The following is a 20,146-nucleotide window of genomic DNA, read 5'->3' as shown; positions in this document are numbered from 1 at the left end:
GTCAAACCTTTTCATTTCTTGACCTACTATCAGATTGCTTTTGCCATTATGAGGGACTTCTTCCCCATTCCCTTATCAAATGCCTTTTAAAAAGGTGGCAGTTCTTTTTTGTAAAACACCTTTGCTCTAATGGTGTGCCTTCTGAAAGATTACAGCTCTCCAATTTTCATTGATTTCTTTAAGGCATAAAATTTGGACGTTAAATGTTTCTCTCTCTCTCTCTCTCTCTCTCTCTCTCTCTCTCTCTCTCTCTCTCTCTCTCTCTCTTTCTCCCTTTCTCCCTCCCTCCCTCTCTCTCTCCTCCTCCCCCCTTTTTCCCCTTTCCCCCTCTCTCTTCCCAATTTTAATGCTTCTAATCCTTCATTGCTTAGGCTAATAAGATTTTATGATCATAGATTTAGAAATTGAAGGGTTCCATCTTCTCTTTTAATATTTGTCTTGACATCTTTTTACTTTTATTTCACCTCTACCCCCAAAATATCCTTTCTCTCCCTAAACATAAATCATCCTTTGTAATGTTTTTAATAAAGAAAAATAAGCAGTTAAATAATTGTAATAGATACCTCAATCAAATATGAGAGCATGTACCATGTTTCATGAAGCAGGCACTGGGGAGCACTTAGAGCTTGGTCAGACACAGATGATACCACGGTCATCCACTGACTCGTGGGCCATCCTCAGTCATCTGGACTTGGACGACTCTGGAGGAGAGAATGAAGCTGGAAGCTTTGGGCAACTGTCTCACTGAATCCAATTCATTACCAAGTCATCAGCCCATGATGACATCGGTCCTCTTCAAAACAAAGAACAGTCAACAACGAGGCTCACTGCAATCATATCCTATTCCATTTCAGTTTTGTGGGTGGTGATGGTGTTCATTTCATTTACAATGTCTTTTTTGGCGGGAGGTTGGGCAGCTAGGTGGCTCAGTGGATAGAGCGTCAGCCCTAAAGTCAGGGGAACCTGAGTTCAAATCCTTTCTCAGACATTTACTTAACTGTGTGATCCTAGGCAAGTCACTTCACCCTGTTTGCCTCAGTTTCTTGACTGTAAAATGAGCTGAAGAAGGAAAGGGCACACCACTCTAGTATTGTCGCCAAGAAAACCCCCAAAATGGGGTGAATGGAGAATCAGACAGGACTGAAATGACTCTACAATAAGTCTTTGTGTATGCTGCTTGAATGGTTCTCCCTTCATCATTTTGCATCAGATCATATAAGTCTTACCATGACTCTCTGGATTATTTAGATTCATCCTTTTTATGGTGCATTAATATTCATGCTATCAACATATCATAATGTGTTTAGACATTCGCTAGACAGTGAGGATCTATTTTGTTTCCCATTCTTTGTTACTATGAAAAGAACCATCTATAAATATTCCAGAGTGTTCTCTTCGACCTCCCAGTGGTATGTGTCTAGCATCAAACTTTAGTTTTTCAACTGATAGAAAAAGATGCTTGTCTCCCCTCTATCTATTTTTTATCCTTTTTCTATTCTCTTGTTTTCTCTTCCCTAGAAAAAGATGTGAGAGATATGTGATTATGGTGAATAAATGCCATGCTCCTGGTGACTAAATGGGTAAAAACCAATCTGTAAAACTGAAGGAAATTCCATCTAAAGCTAAAGCCCTGAGTATGTGGGAGTTTGTTGCCTCAAAAATATGGAAAAATAGAAATGATGCCAGATACAAGTTTACTTCTTCATTAGGGAATTAGTGAGAAGAATTTGGGAATCTTTCATCTCTAAATCATGTTTACTCTCATGCTACCAGATGATCAGCATAACCTCACTTGCATTATTCAGGGGCTAAAACTATACTACCCCATTATGCATTTTATATCTATCTTATTACCCTGATGAGTTCTTCCCTTTCTCTTGAAGCATTCTCCAAGAAGGGAATCAAATTTTTCAGTATATTCAAGGATTCTCTCAGTGAAGTCAGTGTCTATAAACTAACTGAGAAGTAATAAAGATTTAAAAAAATATTTATTTGGAAAACTATTGAAAGCTATAGAGCTCCACTGAAATAAATAACCTATTCAGTCACCAAGAAATTTGATCTGATTATTTTGCAGAAAAAGGGCAGAAGCCAGCACAGCCCAGAGCTTTCCAGATGCCTTAAGACAGATCCCTGGGGGAAACAGACCCCGAGGCCAGAGGAAACAGGCAAAGTGAGGAGAAATCCCTACAGTCCTGTATCCATCTCCAGCCAGCTGAGGCTTCAGTTCTGTTCTCTTTGAGATAGTTTATCACATTATATAATATGTATGTTCCTGTATATGTATGTTTATGTATTTATGCTTGCCTTTATACATACAGAGAATAGGAGAGAGAGACAGAGGGAGCGGTAGAGGATGGAGAGAGACAAAGACAGAAAAAGATAGAGACAGAAAGACAGAGAAGTAGATGGAGGAAGAGGACAGAGGAGACAGAGAAGGAAGTTAACAAGGACAGGAATAGGGACTGGATCTGTGATTTTAATGGTATAGATTCCTTCCATGTGAGGAAACTCTCTCAACCAATCCAGATAACTATGATTCATAAACATCTCTAATCTTATAGAGAAACACGGAGTATTGAGGGGTTCAGTGAATTGCCCAGGGTCACACAGCTTGTGTATGTCAGAGACAAGGCTAGAAGCTGGCCACTCCTGGCTGCAAGGCTTATTCTACATCCACTCTGCCAATCACTTATCTCTCTCTGTCTTTGCCTCTGTCTCTGTCCTTCTCTGTCTCTCTTCTTCTTTCTCTTTGTCTCTCTTTCTTTCTCTGTTTTTCTGTCTCTCTGTTTCTCTATCTCTCCATCTCTTTCTCTGTCTCTCCATATATACACACACATACATATATAGATTCATATATGTGTGGGTGTATTGCGTGGACTCTTGGTATATTTTGGATTATACATGTATACCATATCTATATCTATATATTTTGAGTGTATAAATACCCTCACATGTACACACAGATTCTGTGATCTCATCTACGTGCCTGGCTTCCTCTTTGTGCTGAAAGCTTTCTCTGATGGTCTTTGTGATTATACCCCAAGAAAACCACGGACTCAGTGGGAGCTTGATCAACACCAGTTGACTGATTCACACAATAAACCATTAGGAATATTTTCTCCCCATGAGAAAATATATCAAGAATAATTCTAATGGCCTGAAAGGTAATCTACAAAAAGATATTTGGCATATTCTCACATTTGGGGAATTTAGTAAAACAAATAGTTCTTACCTCAGGAAACTGGTAACAACTTCAATATGAGAAGAATTAATTCATGTGCTTATGGATTTTTAAGTGTTTGCACTGAAGGGCAATCTCCCTGAGAAAACTGTACGTGGACAGCATGGTGATGCTTTCAATGGAGTAGGGTAGCTTTTGGATAGACACGGCTCCACGGTCCTCGAAAACAGAGGCTTGCTCGAATTTCCCAGGCTCTGTCTATTGAATCCAAGTCAATCAAATGAAGGCTGAATTTCAGCATGACTGACAAGAGTGGAGAGATCAGATCACAAACTGTTTCTTCAGAAACAAGTTTTCTGGGAATAGCTCAGAAAACAGTGGACCATTTAATTCTTATTGATACAGTTGGTGGCCCAGTAAATCCCAAACATATTTTCCAGTGGATGTGTCACTAGAATGAGCATTTGTGAACTAAAAGGGGACCAACCATCATGGAATCAGACTTAGAAAAGTTCCAGTCACCTTCTAATCCAATTCATATACCCAAGGGAATTCCCACTAGAACCTACCCAACAAATGGTTTTCTAGGCTCTGCTCAAAGACCCCAAGAAGGAGAGCCCACCTGTTCTCGAGGTTTCCTGTTAGAGGGGAGTCTACTTTCTCTCAAGGCTGCCCATTTGGGAGCTAGTGCCTCTTGAGGCTGCCTATTCTCTGCCTGTTCTATCTTTGGAAAACTCAAGTTGTTAGAAAGTGTTTCCTGATTTCAAACCTAAATTTGCCTCTTTGTAGCTTCCACTCATGACAGAACCAGGGTTCTGCCCCTGAAAAGAACTACACCAAGTCTGGTCCATCCTTCACCTGACAAGCATTGGACCTTTGCATGTGCCTACCACATTCCCACCAAATCTTCTCTTCTCTGGACCATGTCACAGGGAAGAGAAAGTATGGTTTCTGGGAGCCAGGAAGAACCTAGGGTTTGAATTAAAAATTAGTTATTCCACTCTAAGCAAATCACATAATCTCTTTTGATCTGAATTTCCTCATCTTAAAAAAAAGTGGAGTGGGGGAGAAGGTGCAGGGATAGGATTCAATGACATCTGAGTTCCTCTGAGGATCTACACTCAAATCACTTGTGCGATCTGGATCTCAGTTTACTAATTTGTAAAATGCACACATCAGACTGTTGTTCAGTCATTCCAGTCCTGTCTGACTCTTTTTGATCACATTTGGGATTTTCTTAGCAAAGATACTGGAGTGATTTGCGAATTTCCTTCTCCAGCTCATTTTACAGATGAGGAAACTGAGGTGAACAGGGTTAAGTGACTTGCCCAGAATCACACATCTAGTAAGTATCTAAATCTGGAAGTGATGAGTCTTCCTGATTCCAAGCCCAGGGATTTCTCCACTTCATCACCTAGTTACTTATGCCTAAAGTTTATAGATGCCTCTAAATTTGTGATGTTATAAAACTGTACCTTATGATTACATGTTAGGCCATCAGAATACACTAGGGCCTTTCAAAGATCAGAGGATTTTAAAGCTGAACAGGAACTTAGAAGTCATATAATCTAATTTCCACTTAAATAAACACAGGAAACTGAGGCTCAAAGAGGGCAAATGACTTTGCCAAAGGTGACACCGCTAATATGAGGCAAGACTCAAGTCTAGTTCTTGTCTCAGAGTCCAAGCACTGTCCCTATTGCTAAAATTGATGGAAATGTTTGCAAAATTCAAAATTGATGTATTTTTAGAGTAGCATTATATAATTAATTTTCATTGTGGGATATAGATATGTGTGTGTGTCTATTTCATTTCGAAAGCTCTCATTTTCTGGAGAAGGCAGACATGTAGATAGACACAACATTTTGAAGAGCATTGTATATGTGTTTATGCATGTGTATGCATGGTTCTATATTCATGTGTATGTAAGTTCATAATACATACATGTGTATAACACATATGTGTATTATACACACATATGTATGTATAACATATATCTGTTTCTTTCTGGACACTGCTCTCTTTTGGTTCTCCTCTTAAATGATCACTCTTTTTCAGTCTCCTTTGCTGGATCATCATCTATATCATTTCCCATCCCCAAATTTGTGACTATTCCCCAAGACTCTGTCCTGGTCACTCTTCTTTGCTTGTGTTCCCTTCTTCCTTGGTGATCTCATTCGTTTCCATGAGTTAAATTTTTATTTCAATGTAGATAACTTATAGATATATGTATTCAGCCCCCATCTCTCTCCTGGACTTCAGTCCTACCAATTACCTATTGGACATTTCAAACAGATTCCCAGAAAGATCACAAGTACAAGTCTATTAGCTTTTTTCATTCTCTTTCCTTCAATAACCTTCCATATTCTAAGCTTTTTTCCCATTAAAATGCAACAGGATTTTTCCAGCTTCCAAGGTCTGTAACCTCAACATTACCTGCAACTTTTTTATTTTTCCATAGTTCACATATCGAATCAGTTGCCAACTCTCACCATTTCTACCTTTACATTTTATATACTCAATCCAATCCAATAAACAGTATTAAGAACCTATTACGTTTCAGGCACTGTGATAAGTGTTGGGGATATAATTAATAAAAAGAAGGACATTTCTTGACCTTAAGGAACTTACAATGTAGTAAGCAGGATCACATATATACATACATACATATATATATACACATATATGTATATGTATACACACACATATGCAAGAAAGAAAGAAGAGGGGAGAGCGAGGAGACCAGGTGATACCCAAAATGGAGACATCTTTTTCTGTGAATTGAAGCCACCTGAATTGAATGGCAGAGACAGAGTGGATGAATTCATCTGACCCCTTCCCTCCATTCAGATGATGCACCACCTTAGCTTATCTTTTCATCATCCTTCACTTAAATTACTGAAACAAATTCCTGCTTCACCACTTCCATTTGACCTTGTGCAAATCTTTTCATTCAAGACGTAAGTCTTCTCAGCTATAAAAATGTGGGGTTTTACCAGACAACACCCCTTAGTCCCTGCAGATCTGAATCTCTGACATAACTCTTCTTTTGCCTCTGGGGCAGACCTGAATGTCAGACTATGTTCTCTTGTTCCATCATGCCACTAAACACAGCAGGATTTCCAAACTCTTGGTTTAGTCCATTGTCCTCATAGATGTTAAAAAGTTAAACAAGTTCATTAAGGTCAAATTAAAAGTAAATTTCCAGTACTTGATTGCTTTTCATCCAAAAGATAGAATGCAATTTCAGTTTCTGGTTAATTTAATTGACTTGCATCAACCAGAGATCTCTTCTTGACCCCATCATATAGGGAGTACCATAATACTCTGTCTTCCTAACACCCTCTTAGAGGTTCGGGCATGCCAGGCATGCTCAGTCACCACGGCTGAACCCAATTCTCTTCATTCAAGGGCAATGCGAAGCCAAGTAGGAGGCCTACCATTTGTGCATATGAAAGGAGATTAACTTGATTAACAACATTACAGAAGGCAGTTCTGTGGAAGGAATTCTGGGAGATCAGAGAGCAATGATGAAAGATTGTTTTAATCAACTTGTACCCTGGTGAGGGTTAATGAAGCAGGAAGAGCAGCAGACCAGTTTCTACTGCTTTAACTTAAGAGTCACCATGGCTCCCAGTTCTTAAAAGAGGAATGAATCTATGATATGCTAATAACCTTTAAAGGTTCATGAGTAGAATTCTCCAGGCTTCCTTGGAATAGCAGAGAGAGTGCAGACCTTGTCATTAAAAAACCTGAAGTCACATCCTGCCTTTGACACTTATTAGCTGTATATCCATAGGCACATCACAGAAAGTTTAAGAGGCTCAGTTTGTTCAGTTGTAAAATGGGCATATAATAGCTACCATACCTGTTACGCAATGTTGCTGTGTGGCTCAAATGCCAGACCACAGCTAAAGATCTCTTCTTTGTTGGTGGTACTCTGAACATTGTCATCACCATTAGTAGCTGTGACAACAAAAGGGGAACTTGAAATTCTTCAACAATTCCTTAAAACCTCAGCCTTCCCTTTAAGCTTTGTTCTGTGGTTCACTGTGAAGAATACTTAGCCAAATATTTGGAAAGTAAAGAATATCATTCAGCAGAACTTTAGAGTTTAGCTTTTTAGCAGCCTGACTTCATACATTTGACTGATCCCCAAACTGGGTGCTCTGAGATAGCACTCAATATGTCTCTAAGGGAGAAATTAATCCACAGTACGTAATTCCTTTATTTTCCCTTATAACTGAGCATGTGTCCCATTCTGAGAGATATATGAAGCCATCATGCCTCACTACTTTGAGTGGAGCCACCATGTTTTCCCACTCAGTCCCCAAAAGCGAATAATTAATTAAATCCTTAACATGATTATCAAAGAATATTGACTCTTAAGGTTCTGAGCTCAAAACCTCCTTCTGTCTTTGTGAGACAGATTATTTAACCAACAGACCTCTGGCACATTCCCCCATGGCAAGATATACTCTGAGGATATCTTGAAATCCAGACCTATCATATGAAAATTATCCATCCAATCAACAACATTTATTAAGCACCTATTATGTGCCAGACATTGCCCTAGGTCTTGGGAATACAAACAACAAATTACAGACTCCCCACTCACAAGGAGCTTACATTCTAACAGCAGAAACAACAAATGCACATAAATATACACTGCATGCATATAAGCTGAACAGCTAGAAATAGATAAAGGCAATGAGAGACAAAAGAGTGTGAAAGGATGGCTGCTCTCCTTTGGAGATGGGTCTCCCTCAGGAAAAGCTTTATCAGAATACAGTGTCCAAAGGTTCGTGCCTTACAAGACTCCAATTAGCAAAAGCCATCTGGCATAAAGGAAGAAGAAAGGGTCCACCTTGGTGTCACCCAAAGCCATGTGTCTGACACGTGGGACCTTGGGCAAGTCACTACACGGTGTTCCCTGACAATGTTCTGGAACTATTAGAGAGCTGGATTTCATCATCGTTTTATGTCCAGTTCCTAGCACAGTGATGCATACATAGTAAGTGCTCGATAATCCCTTGCCAAGCTATTTGATTTGCATTAGTAGAGGAGATTTCCCAACTGAGAGTCCTCCAAGAAGTTACCAAGAGGTAGATACTAAGAAGGACTTCTTTTCTAGCATATATTCTGGACTGGGATGATTGTGTACACCCTATCCAAACTCTAAGTAAATACACTTTTTTTGCAAAAGAGCTTTTTGCTTCAGTTCACTAAGGGTAGTAGTTTCTTTTCTGAGATCCTCCCCATTGGGCTCTCTGCCTGATTCATGGGACCAAAATATAGCCACCTGGAATAAAGTCTTCAAATACAATTATGTAAAATCACAAGCCACTAAAAGTGAGGTTCCAAGCAGCTGCTTCAGAGGCAGCAGCTCCATGACATCCTAATCAAGGGTTTTTTTGTTAGCTTGCCTTGGCCATCAGAGGATGATGAGGGGTTCATTGCTGTGATCACTACTCCCCAAGGCTGGTGAAGGGTCTTCACATGTGTTCCTTCTCAGCTCCCAGGACTGTCCAAGGAGGACCAAAGAAATGGAGGAAGATCTTTCTGGCTATTGTCAAGTAGCTAAAAAACTCTGCATCTGGATTGGGCTTGTTGGGTGCCAAGTTGCAAAGGCTCTGTCTCTAGCACCTGCAGAGCCTGGAGTTTTGGCTGAAGAACCCTTAAATTATCTCCATCCTGAAATGACTGGTTTAACAATGAAAGGAAATAATCCCACTGAGCAAACGGAAAAAAAGGAAGATCATCTTTTATGAGCAGCTAATCACACAGGTGTTAAATACCTCTCATCGACCCTTTCACTGCTGGCTCAGCCCAACATCTGTTTTGTTATCTTTAGTACATCTGCCTAAGAACATTCTGATGAAATCAAAAGCATTGTTCTCTTGAAATCACCTTAGTTCGACACTGTATAAAACTCCTTTCTCACCTGCCATGGGCACTCAAATTGCAGCTTCGACCATCCTGCAATCTGGTCTAAAAGATGCCACTGACCTCCGTAGTCGATGGGGCTTAGCCAGTCACATTCTCTGCTGCTCTAGCGCTATTGATGGAAGGGTTATATGAGCAGGAAGAGAAGAAAAATAGCACATAGAAATGAAACGGAGATTTAGAGCTGGAAGGACCATCAATTTTACAGACGCAGAAACTGAGACTGAGAGAAAGGCCAAGTGACTTGCCAAGGGTCATACAGCTCATGTGTATCTGGGGTCAGACCTGAAATCTACTTCCTGGCTCCGACACTCTACACACTGAACCACCTGGGGGTGCTGGGAGAAATGCCCATAATGAATCAACATACACCACTACAGACTGGATTCCTGTCTTAAAGAATGTTTTAAATGGAAATCATTTTGGCAGAAAATTAGGTGCATTCTCACAGAATCTTGGTTTAATATATTTTATTCATAACCAGTGTCCTTTGACGAATAGAAATGTATAACATGTATGTATGTACATAATACACATATACATACACATATACATTATGTCCATGTATTATATATACATATACATACACATATCAAATATTATGAAATGTGTTATAGACAAATAGAGTTGTGTGGCCTTTATGCTACATAATTCTATTAGTTTATGACATATATTAAAAATATGAAACATATTCCTATTATTCTGTAACATGTATGTATTTAACCACTATGGCTTAAGTTTAATTTAGCTAGGCAGAGATTCTATTTACAGGACACTAAACAACTGAGTGGAGATGTAGCTACACCACCAAACAATCGATCAAACTAACCTAGGTTTGATTATCTTGGTAATTACACTAATTCACATGTTCACGTCATGATTGGACCCATCGTCTCACTGGTATGAACATTCTCTCCCAAATACCACCAGTTAGTCAGTCTATTAAATAATAATAATTTATTAAATGCCTACTATGTGCCAGATAGTATCCTAAGTATTGGATTCCAGATTGTTCCTACCATCTCAACCTACATAATTCATGCTTGTAGGCCTCTGAAAACATTCCAGACAAGGGGAACCCTCCTCTGCATCCCTTTTCCAATAGGGACAGTGGAAGAAAATGAGTAAAGGGCAAGTTCTTTGCCTATAAGATAATGGAATAGGTGAAATCTTTCTTGAGCTTCTCATCAATGTTACGTTGGCTTCCCTATGCACAGGCCAGTGCCCATCAGAAGATGACTTGATTTGTCTTGCCAGCTTCTGCAGCAATCTCCATGGCACCGGAGTAGGTCAGGAATAGGGGCCAGTGCTCACTCCCTAAAAAAACATCTAGAATAGCTACTTTGAAATGTGGAATTTCAATCCTTCCATAGATCCACAGCCATGAAATCAAAGCTGCATCTTTAGGCCTACATGAGCTGCTGGGGTTTTCCCATCCCAGGCTATCTTGTATCTTCACAGAACATGCTATTAAAATTCAGCCTTCTTGAGATCAAGGAGCTTCCGTGATTTTTGTCCCTCTCCCCGATATTTAGCATAGTGCCTAGCATGTAGTACTTAATAAATGCTTGTTGATTGATTGATCATAATTTCTTGTTACCTATTAATCACCTCCAACTCCTGTGCTACTTTTTTTAATCATACACCTGCCCTAATTCCCTCATCACCCATGGCCCTACTAAGTGCCCTTAGTCTTTGAGAGTGTCTAAAATATTAATGTTTTAGATAATTTTTCTAAAATACAACCTTTAATTTAATTTCTGTAGTTCCTCTTTGTAGGATGTAAGTTCCTGGAGGTCAGGAACTACTTCCTTTCTGCTTCTTGATCCCCAGGGCCTCGCACAGAGCGTGGCACATAGGAAGTATGTAATCACAATGTCTCTTGTTTCACCTGTATAAATGGGGCTTCCTCATTCCAACTCACTCTGATGGGTCGGGAATCCCCAGACCCATCCCAAGGGGTTGTGAGGTCTGCCCATCTCCAAGTGGCTTTCAGACATCTCAGACTACCAGTCCAAGAGACATCTTATATTAAACATTTTCCAAAATGGAACTCATTATCTTTCCCTCTAAAACCTTTCTCCCTACCATCCCTATTACTGTAGAGAGCCACAGGATCATCCCAGTCCCTCATCCTCAGAATCTAGGAGTCAGCCTGGACTCCTCACCACCTCCCATATCCAATCTGTTAACAAAGTCTATCAATATTACTCACTTAACCTCTCTTGTATGTTCCCCTTTCTCTCCTCTGATACCACCCCTGTGTCCTCACACCTAGACTCTTGCTGTAGCGGGCTAGTGGATCTGCCAGCCTCAGATCTGTTCATCCTCCATTCAGTCACCAAAATGAGATTCCTAAAGTGCATATCTGACCATGTCACCTATTTAATAAGCTCCAGTGGCTCCCTGTGGCCTCCAGGGTCAAACACAATAGCTGTTCTTTGCCATTCAGAGTCCTTCAACTTGAGCTTGCCTTAGCTTTTCCACCATTTTATACCTAATAGCCTGCAAGGTGCTCTAAAATCCAGGGGCTCTTGAACTTGCACAAGATCCTCAATCTCCCAAATCCAGGCTTTTTACTGCTATCCCATTCATGGAATATCCTTCCTACAAGTCCTAGCTAAAATCCCACCTCCTATGAGAAACCTTTCCTAAACCTTCCCCCTCCCCATGCCTTCCCATCTCCAATTTATCCTGAAAACATCTTGTTTGTACATAGTTGCTGGCACGTTTTAGACTGGGAGCCCTTTGAGGCCAGGGACTCTCTTTTGCCTTTTTTCATATCCCCAACATTTAGTGTATTGCCTGACACATGATAGGTACTTAACTGATAGTTATTGAGTGATCAAGTGGACCTTACCTATGCTCAACCTCCATTAAATCCTAATATAAACTCCAGCTTTTGGCATTCTAGCTCTTGCCTTTTTAAAGTTTCTTAGGTTCTTCTTCATCTAAAATCAAGAGAAAAATAAATAAGACAGTAAGGACATGTCCTCACAGAACATAGGAGCCTGCTCTGCCCTCTCCTACAACCTTGCTCACCACAGCTCGGCCATGTGCTGTCTGAGTCATTCCAGTTCAGATGAGAGGGGTCAGAAGTCACTCCTCCAGCCAGAGGCTTACAGCATGTTTCCCTCTTCACTCAAACACAGGCAGAAAAGTCAGGGAAGCTCACTTTGGTCAGTTACTGTCTTTTGTTACACCCCCTCCCCAGTTCTGTCTCAGCAGCCCGTCCATAGTTGTCTCTTCATCATGTGGTTAAAGGACCAACGCCAACTGGAGCAGATTTGCCCATGTTCCAAGGCCCCATGGGGAATGATTTATCAGCCAAACTGCATATGTTCCTGAAGACTGATGTGGCCAGGACCCTCCTCAATGGCCATTACACTTGAATCTGATGTGGGTCCTTTGGACTTCCCTTACATCTGTCCCTGGTGGTCAGATTTTGTCTCTTTCACTGCCTTGTTAGGTTCTTCTGTTTTATTTCATTCAAATTTGAAGCCTCCTCTAGATGTGGAATGCCCTTTTTAGAACGGGAGCTTCTGGAGAGCAGGGATTGTCTTGATTTCTATGTGTATCCCCATTGCTTCGCAGTGGTTTGTGTATATTAAGTGTTTAACATGTGCTTTTTCATCCCTTCATTCATTCGGTCAGTCCTTGTTCATTCATTCATGAGGTGCTTTTAAAGAGTAGATTTGATTTTCATTTCAGTTCATCATACTTGCCTTTTCAGACAATGTCAGTTTCCTTTTGTTTGTAGCAGGTTGTGGGACTTTTGACAGCATGAAGTAATTAAACTAACCAGGATATCAATAGAAACTTGGAATGGATCTTTTGTTGCAAGTGGTTATTGCATCTTCAATAATAGCTAGAAATCATAAAAAAGTTATAGCCTCTTTGTGTGATTGAGAGAAAGAAATGTGAAAGAGAGAAATTATCCTTCTAGAATTCATGGGACTCTAAAATCTAAAAAGAAGTGAACTTGAGAGTTGCCCAGAGGACAACAGAGAGGGAGAATAAAGGATGTGAGCACACAAACACAGAGGACAGACACAAAGACACTAAAAAGGAACCATGAAAAGGTTAGCATCACCCAACTAACCCATCAATTACTCAATAAGTATTAAGCTCCTAATATTTACCAGGCATTGGGTATTCAAAGAAAATAAAAGTAAGATAGTCCTCGTCTTAGCTTTTATGTATTCATGGCAGCACAGCAAACAAGAAGGTCTGGAATCAGAGGACGTGAGTTCAAATTCCATCTTTGTCTCCTGTTGCCTCCATGACTTTGAATATGTGACAATATCCTGTGGCCCAAGTTTCCACAAGGAATCAATGAGAGGATTTTACTGAATGGTCTCTGAGATCCATTCAAGCTTTAAAGATACTATCCTATTTTCTCTGCCTCTATAATTAGAGAATGGAATAAGAATAAAAGGTGCACCACATACAAAAAGCAAAGCTTAGTCATAGAGCAGCCCTCTTGTTCCCTTGGTATCATCATGATGTCAAGAGAAGGCAAGGACAGTTCATGACTGTTTGGAGGACTCCTTTTGGGGATTTCATAGGGAGGAAAGGATAAGGGCTGCCTAAGCAGTCATGGATCAGTCACCCGCTGTATCAGAGTACGAACATTAATGAAATCCTAAGTCCATTAAAGTATCTGAGTGATTGAAAGGGAAAGAATACATGTCCACAGTCTGCTCATAGGTCTTGTGTGTATATAGCAATTGCAAAATAAGATCAAGATTATTGTTGGGGGAAATGGTTTAAATTATATGAAGGTATTTGGGGCTTTGTTTTAGCAATTTTTAGGAATGCACAAAGTAGTTCAAATAGAAAATACAAAAGCAATTTCTAATTTGTTTTAATCCTATTTTTTCGCTCTTAATCCTTTTAGATCTGCAATTTTGCATTATTTTCACTTTGTTCCAAAGAGGGACTTAATTATACCCCCTCCCCCCTTTGAGACCTTCCCCTCTGCCCTCACCTCAGCAACAATTCAAACACCTGCTATGGAGAAAAGAAATATAAAAGAAGCACAGGGGTGGTATAATTTAGGAGCAAAGTGCCAACCTTCATGGAATCTGATGAACCATCAACAATCTGCTTCACAATCAAGGCCACATCCTGTTGGAAGAATGCTTATGCTGTGGTCTCTCTTCACATTTTCTACATATAGAAGGAGCATCATACCCCATGGTGTTTTATGACTTCCTAAAGACATCTTAAAGAGATCCAGATCACTTGGTTATTTTTAGATACCCAATGTGTCTAACTAAGTCCTTTGCCTAAGGAGGATAATCCCCTAGCGTGTCAACCTCCACCTTTTTTATTAGTAGTGTTAGTGGCGTTCACACATTTTTAGAATAACATTTTTTCTTCTTTAGAAGAAAGACACATTATAAAGTGTTTGTCTGGTACACTCCTCACACTCTCTCCTCCCTGCCCCCAATCTCACTTCTTAAAAGAGAGAGGAAAATGGATTACCTTTACACTGCACTCCCAGGAAACATCTATTTGCTGTTCAGCTTGAAAAATGCAGCTGAAAATGACTGGTTTTGTATTAGCAACATAAAACACAGAAAATATGATGTATTATCCCATCAGATATAAGATTACTTTGAATATAGAAAGAATAAAAATATATATGTGCGATATTTCTGCAGTTGATTTTGCTGCTTACAAATACTTTTTTTTCTCCCCCAGTTGCTCCCACAATCCAGGAAATTAAATCTGGCACAGTGGCCCCTGGACGCAGCGGATTGATAAGATGTGAAGGTGCAGGTGTGCCACCCCCAGCCTTCGAGTGGTACAAAGGAGAGAAGAAGTAAGAACTTTGTTGAGATCTGAGAACAATGAGCTGATGTGTTTGTGTTTTTGAGACACTAAATAGTTTCTTAAATTGGAGTGGATGTCTCTTATACACAGGTTAGTGTAGCCTCACCTGGGCCCCAGAATGGGAGGCTAAGGAGCCAATTATAGCAGAAGGAAATGTCCAGTTTGGTTTCTAGGACAGTGGAAATGATTGTCAAATTATAATTTCATACGTATTTGTATTTTTGCCACATTTCTGAACCTACACTCTTAGGTACTCTCACAAACTCACATATGCATGAGAAGTAACTAGGAAATAAGGTATTTGGCCTGACATTAAATCCCTTCTAAATTCTATCTCTCTTTCTCCCCGTCTCTCTTTCAGTGTCTCTCCCTCTGCCTCTTTCTCTCTCCATCTGTGTGTCTCTATCTATATTGCTCTGTTTCTTTCTGTCTCTGTCTCCTCTCCCTGTGATTTTACTGGCATATTTACCTTCTACTTGATACAATTCTTCACCCAATGCAGATCAAGATCTGTTCCCCAATTTACAAAATAATTGCGTTTGGTGGGGGAGTCTGATTAAGTAAATTGGGGAGGGTTATAAAGAAGATGTGTTCTGAAGGGAGGATTTGAACCCATCTTTCTCACTCTCAATGAATCTATCTACTATAACACACTATAGTATAAACTAAACAATTGTTCAATAATTTAACAACCATTTCTAAAGGCCCTACTGTGTGGTAACTTGCTGTTGATATGAATATTAATCCTACTGTTGGGACCCCTCCTCTTCTTCCTCTTCCTCCTTCTTTGAGTCATTTATTTAGCACCTAATCCTTGTTCTCATAGTGTTTAAATTCTAACATTGGAAACAGATAAACATATTTGTATGCAGAATACACATAAAGACATTAAACAAGGACAAAATAGCTCCATATAGTTAATTTAGAGGATTAGGGTGGGGCCAGATATAAAAGGTGGTACTTCAGATAAAACAATAAAAAGTACCCTTGACTTTCTAAAATAATTTTTTATTGACATCATATTGCCAAAATTCCTCCAAATGCCCTTGGACCACCCCTGTCTCAGAGCAATTTACCACTTCACAAAGAATATTTTTAAAGGAAAAAAAAGAAGGGAGAAAATCAGTAAAACTATGCAATACATGGAAAAAAGTCTGAAAATAAATGCAATTTTCTACATAGGGGAAATAACATGCAAGTTATATATATATGTATATATATACATACACATACATGTATGATAAATTAGAATCAAGAATTTATTATCTTATGGTAATTCTTTCCGTGTACATTTTTGTAATCACTGTGTATATTGTTCTCTTGTTTTCTTCTGCTTGACTTTGAATCAGTTAATGTAAGTCTATTCAGGCTTTTTTGTGTTCATCATGTGCCTCATTTCTTAAAATATTTTAATATTCCATGAAATTAATGTTTTGCAGTATTTTTAAACATTCCCCAATGGATGGGCACCTACTTGGTTTGGGGGGTCTTTGCTGCCATAAAAGATCTGGTAAGACATATTTCATGTATATGAGAACTTTCTTCTTACCAATGACCTCCTTGGAGGATGTGTATCATATTGAAATCTGGGGTCAACGATATGATAATGATATGGCATTTGCATAACAGCACCCACATGTTAACAAAGTCACTTTCCTATAAACCCTCTAACATCTTTTGCCATTTTTGCCAGTCTCCTAGGCATGAACTGAAATACTACAATTGTTTTGATTTGTTTTTCTCTTAATACTTGCAATTTGGACCATTCTTTCATATGGTTGTACATAGTCTGTATTTCTACTTTAAGAACTACTGATTCATCTGCTTTAGCACTAAGCTTTTGGAAATTTCTTTGACTTTCTTGATGAGATGTCAAGGCAATTTTAAAGTAGCAAATAAACCATGATTTAACCTTTCCCTCTTTCACAAATATCTTATCCCAACCATTCATCATGAATTCTTGAAAGTCCTGATGGTGCAGTATACACTTTAGCTGTTTCATGAGGCTGAAAAGGCTTTCAGTACGGACCTGGGATGGATTCTTTGCCTGTTGGCTGAGGTCAGGCGCAGATAAGGTACAAGAGTCTCAGGCACAAAGTGATGAAGATTTTGGGGCAACTGTTCTTGAAGATTGATTGTCAAGGTATCCATGGATTACAATTTCTGCATTATTGGAAAGAGTAGCCATATCATCCACTTCACAGACAACTGGAGTATCGAAGAATCCCCTTTGAAGTAAGTGCTTTGTGTGGCAGCTGGTAGAGCAGCGGATCAGGTGAGAGGCGCAGAGTCAGCGAGAATTGATTCAACTCTTACCTCAAATATAGCATACAGATCTGTAAAATGATGATCATAGTAGCGCCTACCTCACAAGGTGGTTAAGATAAAAGATCACATATGCAAAGAGCTATAGAAATGTTAGCTATCTCCGTCATCAGCAGCGTACCTAAAGAAAACACCTCAAGGATGAATCATCATCATCATCATTTGATGATGGAATATGATCAGCATAGGATGATGCTGATGATTTGGAAGTACTCTGTTGGCACTTGACTGGTGAAGAAGCAGCTACACAGCATTGTCGTGGCTTTCAAGAATGCATGATAAGGTATTGGAATAAGATTGTAGTAAAAGAGGAAAAGATGAAATTGTGGTTTATTTCTTATTTTTAAATTGCACTGAAAACTTATTAAGAAAACCAAAAGAGTCTCCAGGAATTTAGTGATGAAAAAATATGAGCAAATAATTCTCATAAGTTCTTAAAACACTATTGATGACCATGTGAAAGAGTGGTTCAAAATGTCATCCTCATCATATAATTATAATATAAAATATAATCTATAATAATGTTTGTAGCACTGTTAGGTTTACAAAGTACTTTACAAATATCATCTTCTTTCAGCGGAGGAAAATGAGGCCCAGAGAGGTCAAATGATGGTTGTTGCTCTGGACAGAGATAATGCAAGGGACTCTAGGACCACTGAAGCTCTAGCTACTTATGATTCCTCTGGGAGAGCTTCTCAAGTCAATGTAAGAGCAACTGAAGAAATTTGGACAACGTCTCATCTTCCCCATATGTAAAATGGTGATAATAGCACCTATGTCACAGGATTGTTGTCAGGACTAAATAAGACAATAGGTGTGAAACACTGAAAATCACAAAGTGTGTGTAAATGTTGAACTTGATAGCAGTGATGATGATGACGTGTGGGTACTCTTGGCAAACAATGGTGCTATTCGTAGCCTCCTCAGATTTTTTAAAAACCAAATCTTCAAGCACAGTAATATTCTTGGATGAGATGACATGGAAAAAAAGGAGAGACTATTTTGCCTTAAAAATGGAAGTATAGAATGTATGTGTTCCAGGGAGTCCCATGTGCAAGGAAACACTTCTCTACACCTGTCACAAGATGAGACTGCAGCGTTTGATGCAAAGACTCAGTCAACAAGTGACTACTACGTGTTAGGTGTTGTAGGGAAATGAACAAATGATAAAGGGACGGTTTGTCCTATGGAGGTAGACCCATGGTTCATCTTGTTCAGAAATCTGCTGCTGACAGTGGAACCAAGGAAATTTTTAAGGGTACTCAAGGTAATTTGATACAATGAGTCGTCATAGCATGCTTACTATATATTAAACACTGTATTAGGTGGTGGAAATAATCAAGACAAAAAGAAAACAATCCTTACTCTCAAGTAGCTCATGGTTTACTTGGGGAGGACAGCACTTTAGCAGTGTGATACAACAAAGACACACATAAGTGAGCCAGACTAAGGCAGTCATTTCAGGAGGGGATAGACATGAACAATGAGTGGGATTGGGGAAGTGATTAGAACAGACTGCATGGGGATGGCTAAACCTACGTTGTAACAAAGCTCAGCTCTTGCCAATTCCTTTAAGAGGATGTCTCTTTTTTTTTCTTGACTCTGCTTCTCCAGATACCCGCCTCAACCCCCATCCATTCCATGTTCAGTGAGTTTATCTGTATCCTGTCCTTGCTTGTCTAAAGGAAGGACATTTCTCCCTTTTGCATCCCTATCACCAAGCACAGAGCCCAGTACAAAGCTGCTTGGTGGTTGTGGATTGATTGATCCTCTGTGCCTTGAAGGAAGTCAGGGCTTCTAAAAGGCAGGAGTGAGCAGTGAGTGGCTCCCAGTAAGGGGAATAGCATATTCAAAGGCTGAGGATGGAGCAGCAAGAAAAGAGAATAGTGAATAGATCGTTATAACTGGAACAACATATAGTGAATGAGTGGCTGAAATATGAAATAATGAGGCATAGTGTTCTGCCCATAATCAATTTCAAAAGTCCATCCTCTCTCCTCTTTCTTCCAAGAATGATACACAACCCCACACTCTCCCAAGGTGAATCAACATATTCCTGAAGATAGAGATTCCATTGTTTTGGTTTTTATTTTGTTTTATCTTCCTGAGTCACACCATCCTCCCTCTGGTCCCCAAGGAATTATGGCAAATTGTGATAGTAAAAGGAAAGGTCATGATTCGTAACAACAATCAAAGTATTTTAGGAAGCTAGGAGTGATTATTACCAGGGCCTCTTTAGTGATACTGGGCTTAGATCTACCTCTTTCAACAGTCATGAACATTTTCTTTTCCCCTTCCCCACTTCTTGTCTGTATTTCAGTTTTTATATTGTGGCGCCAGTGAACACAGGTCTAGCTCTGGAGGGTGCCAATGACCAGAGATAGCTAACATCTTCCTTTGTTCCCCCACTTACTCTCTGGAAATGTAATAAGCTATGCCCTGTTATGAGAAAAAACTAGCTTTTAGTGGAGGAGAAATACAATATCCTTTCAGGTTCTGTAGAATCAGGCTTCTACCACTTGGGGGACTTTAGATTAAATGAAAATTTAGGAATAGAATCCAGTGGTTCAGAGGCCCCAGTTAGAAAGGAGTGGTTTGGCTCTCTGTCTTCATTTAAATGTACATTGATTTCTATGTGAACCCTGGTTCTTTGGGAGGTAGAGGCAAAATCCAGGTTATCCGAATGATTGAATTAAAGAAAGGATCAGAGCTTGCTCTAGTGTCTTTTAGGATAGGTACTTGGGGAAGAATCCACTTAGGAAGTTAGGGAAAAACAGACATTTTCTTGGCACTCTCTCTGCTCATTGTAAAGGTTAGTACCACTGGTGTCTTTAGCCCAAGACTCCCCAA

The 20,146-nt window shown here is 39.5% G+C and overlaps 1 protein-coding gene across 1 annotated transcript in view; it reads left to right on the top strand.

The window, feature by feature from the left end:
* Window positions 1–20,146, top strand: part of NEGR1 (neuronal growth regulator 1) — a 1,077,808-nt gene that overhangs the window by 805,542 nt on the left and 252,120 nt on the right. Inside the window, exon 5 of the mRNA XM_072649843.1 lies at window positions 14,840–14,960. Coding sequence (XP_072505944.1) covers window positions 14,840–14,960 — 121 coding nt within the window. The remainder of the gene's footprint in view (window positions 1–14,839; window positions 14,961–20,146) is intronic.

Source organism: Notamacropus eugenii, chromosome 2, assembly GCF_028372415.1.
Source record: "Notamacropus eugenii isolate mMacEug1 chromosome 2, mMacEug1.pri_v2, whole genome shotgun sequence".
Classification (NCBI taxonomy): Eukaryota; Metazoa; Chordata; class Mammalia; order Diprotodontia; family Macropodidae; genus Notamacropus; species Notamacropus eugenii.
This window is presented reverse-complemented; position numbering and strand designations above follow the sequence as displayed.